At 40.9% G+C, this 2,469-nt stretch overlaps 1 protein-coding gene across 1 annotated transcript; it reads right to left on the bottom strand.

The window, feature by feature from the left end:
- Positions 1-615: 615 nt before the first annotated feature.
- On the bottom strand, positions 616-2,469 carry LOC124642971. The gene has a single exon (XM_047181796.1). The coding sequence runs from the start codon at positions 2,430-2,432 to the stop codon at positions 906-908; it is 1,527 nt and encodes a 508-aa protein (XP_047037752.1). The 5' UTR covers positions 2,433-2,469; the 3' UTR covers positions 616-905.

Here is a 2,469-nt window from a genome sequence, read left to right as displayed (position 1 = left end):
CTTTAAAGTTAAATTAGCTTGACGTAATTTTAGCAAAACTACTTTTAATCTATCGATACCTTATTCAAAACTGCATGACGGGATCAATATGTCATCCATATACGCCAACGCTGTATCGAAACGAGCATTTCCTAGTACTAAATTGACAGCACGTTGGAACACGGCGGGAGCATTTGCTAAACCAAACGGCATTCTATTAAATTCAAACTGTCCGTCTGGTGTAACAAATGCCGTCTTGGGTTTTGACTCTTCTGTTAAACTTATCTGATAATAGCCTGAGGCCATGTCTAGCGCACAAAAATATTTGTTTCCCGCTAGCCTGTCAATTTGGTCTTCTATTCGAGGTATAGGATAATGTTGTTTGGAAGTTTTTCTATTTAATGCTCGATAGTCTACGCATAATCGTTTATCACCTGTTTTCTTTTTAACTACTATTATAGGTGATGCGTAAGGTGAAGTTGATTCTCTAATAATATTATGTTTAAGTAAATCTTCTACCAGGAGCCTTACTTCACCGCGTTCTGTGTGGCTAAGTCGATATGGGCGATAAACTACTGGAGTGCTATCGTTTAACTGTATATCCATAGAAGTAACAGTAGTGAATGAAACGACGCGTGCCTCTGGTACAAACTGCTTATATTCTTAAGAAAGTAATTAGTTACATAGGTTTCATAGTTACGACGTGTGGCGATTGGCGTTATACAAAAATATTAGGTTAATCACGACGTGTGCACTCGTCCGGTGCCGATGGCGAAAGAGTGCGGCGCGGCCCCGGCGAAGCGACGCGGCCAGCGGCCCTCCTCCCGCGCGTCCCGCATCCCCTTCTCGTGCTGCACGGTGGATCGGTTTGGCGCGCCTGCACAGTGTGCGCGTTAACATCCTCCCGGGCCTTGATAGCACAGCTATCAAGCAGTTGAATTTGGGTCGATGTCATCTCCAGGTATGATGCAAAACTTGTGGACTGCCCTCTTGACAGTCCCTCTCGATGTGAGGACGTCGGCGACTCTGCTGACGCCATCTGGTCCTTGGTAAAGTTTGGTTATGCGGCCTAGTCGCCAGCATAATGGAGGTAGGTTGTCTTCTTTGAGGATGACCAAGTCGCCTACTTTGAGTTCCCGGTCTGGTCTCCGCCACTTGGTCCTCTGTTGGAGTTCGGCGAGGTACTCTCGGCGCCATCGCTCCCAAAACTGTTGCCGCAGCTGCTCTATACGCTCGTATCTGTTAGCTCTAGACTTTTCAATTAGCAAGGACGGCACCGACTTGAGTGGCCGCCCGATTAGGAAGTGCCCAGGGGTTAAGGGTAGGAGATCGGTTGGGTCGGATGAGAGAGGAGATAGGGGACGGGAATTTAGGATAGCCTCTATTTGTGTGAACAACGTTGCAAGTTCCTCAAATGTTAAGGCTGCGTTGCCAGCTATTCTCTTAAGATGATGTTTGGATGATTTAACCCCAGCTTCCCAAATACCCCCAAAATGAGGTGAATATGCAGGGCTAAATTTAAATCTAATGCCTTCAGTACTGCCATACTCTGTCACAGCCTCGCGACTAGACTTAAGCACTCTACCCAATTCATTGTTAGCCCCTACAAATGTTTTTCCATTATCTGAATAAATTTCGTAAGGTTTTCCCCTTCTCGAAACAAATCTCCTAAGGCACATTAAAAAACCTTGAGTAGTAAGGTCACTAACGAGCTCCAAGTGAACAGCTTTAGTTGTAAGACAAACAAATAAACAAAGGTAACATTTTGATACTCGACTACCTCTACCTTTTCTACTTGAAATCATGAACGGACCTGCAAAATCTGTTCCACATGAATAAAAAGGAAAACTAGGATTTGTCCTTACATTAGGAAGGTTACCCATTATAGGTTGAAGTGTTTTACCTTTAAATCGTATACATACTACACATTTTCTTAAAATACTACGAGCTAAGTTCCTACCACCTATAGGCCAATATTCTTCTCTTATAGAAGATAAAAGTAGTTGTGGTCCGGCATGAAATAACCTTAAATGCTCATGTCTCATAAGTAATTTAGTAAAACTATGTTTGGCATCAAGTATAATTGGATGTCTTTTTTCAAAATTGTAATTTGTATTTTGTATACGACCACCCACTCTAAGTATACCATCTTCATCTATGAATGGTTTTAGTGGTAGCATTTTGGATTTGTGATGCAGTTCTTTCTTCGTTTTAATTGTGTTTAATTCGCAAGAAAATGATTGCACTTGGCAACACCTAATTAATGTTTTTAGGGAATTACAAAGTTCATCTGTGCTAAGACAACCTGTTAGCTTATTAAAGTTTTTATTTTTACTATATTTGCAAATAAAATTATTAACAAATCTATGAACATAGGCCATAATTCTTTTAAGTTTAGTAAAATTTGAATATCTAGTAAAATCTAAGAAATTAGTGTCTATACTAGTAACCATTACTTTAAGTTCTGGTAATTCTAAATTTGGTACACCT

This window comes from Helicoverpa zea, chromosome 26 (assembly GCF_022581195.2).
Source record: "Helicoverpa zea isolate HzStark_Cry1AcR chromosome 26, ilHelZeax1.1, whole genome shotgun sequence".
In the NCBI taxonomy this organism is placed as follows: domain Eukaryota; kingdom Metazoa; phylum Arthropoda; class Insecta; order Lepidoptera; family Noctuidae; genus Helicoverpa; species Helicoverpa zea.
The sequence above is the reverse complement of the archived record's forward strand: the minus strand, read 5'-3'. Positions and strand labels throughout refer to the sequence as shown.

Coding starts and splice junctions, on each gene's coding strand:
- LOC124642971 (XM_047181796.1), bottom strand. CDS start 2,432: ATGGTTACTAGTATAGACACTAATTTCTTAGATTTTACTAGATATTCA.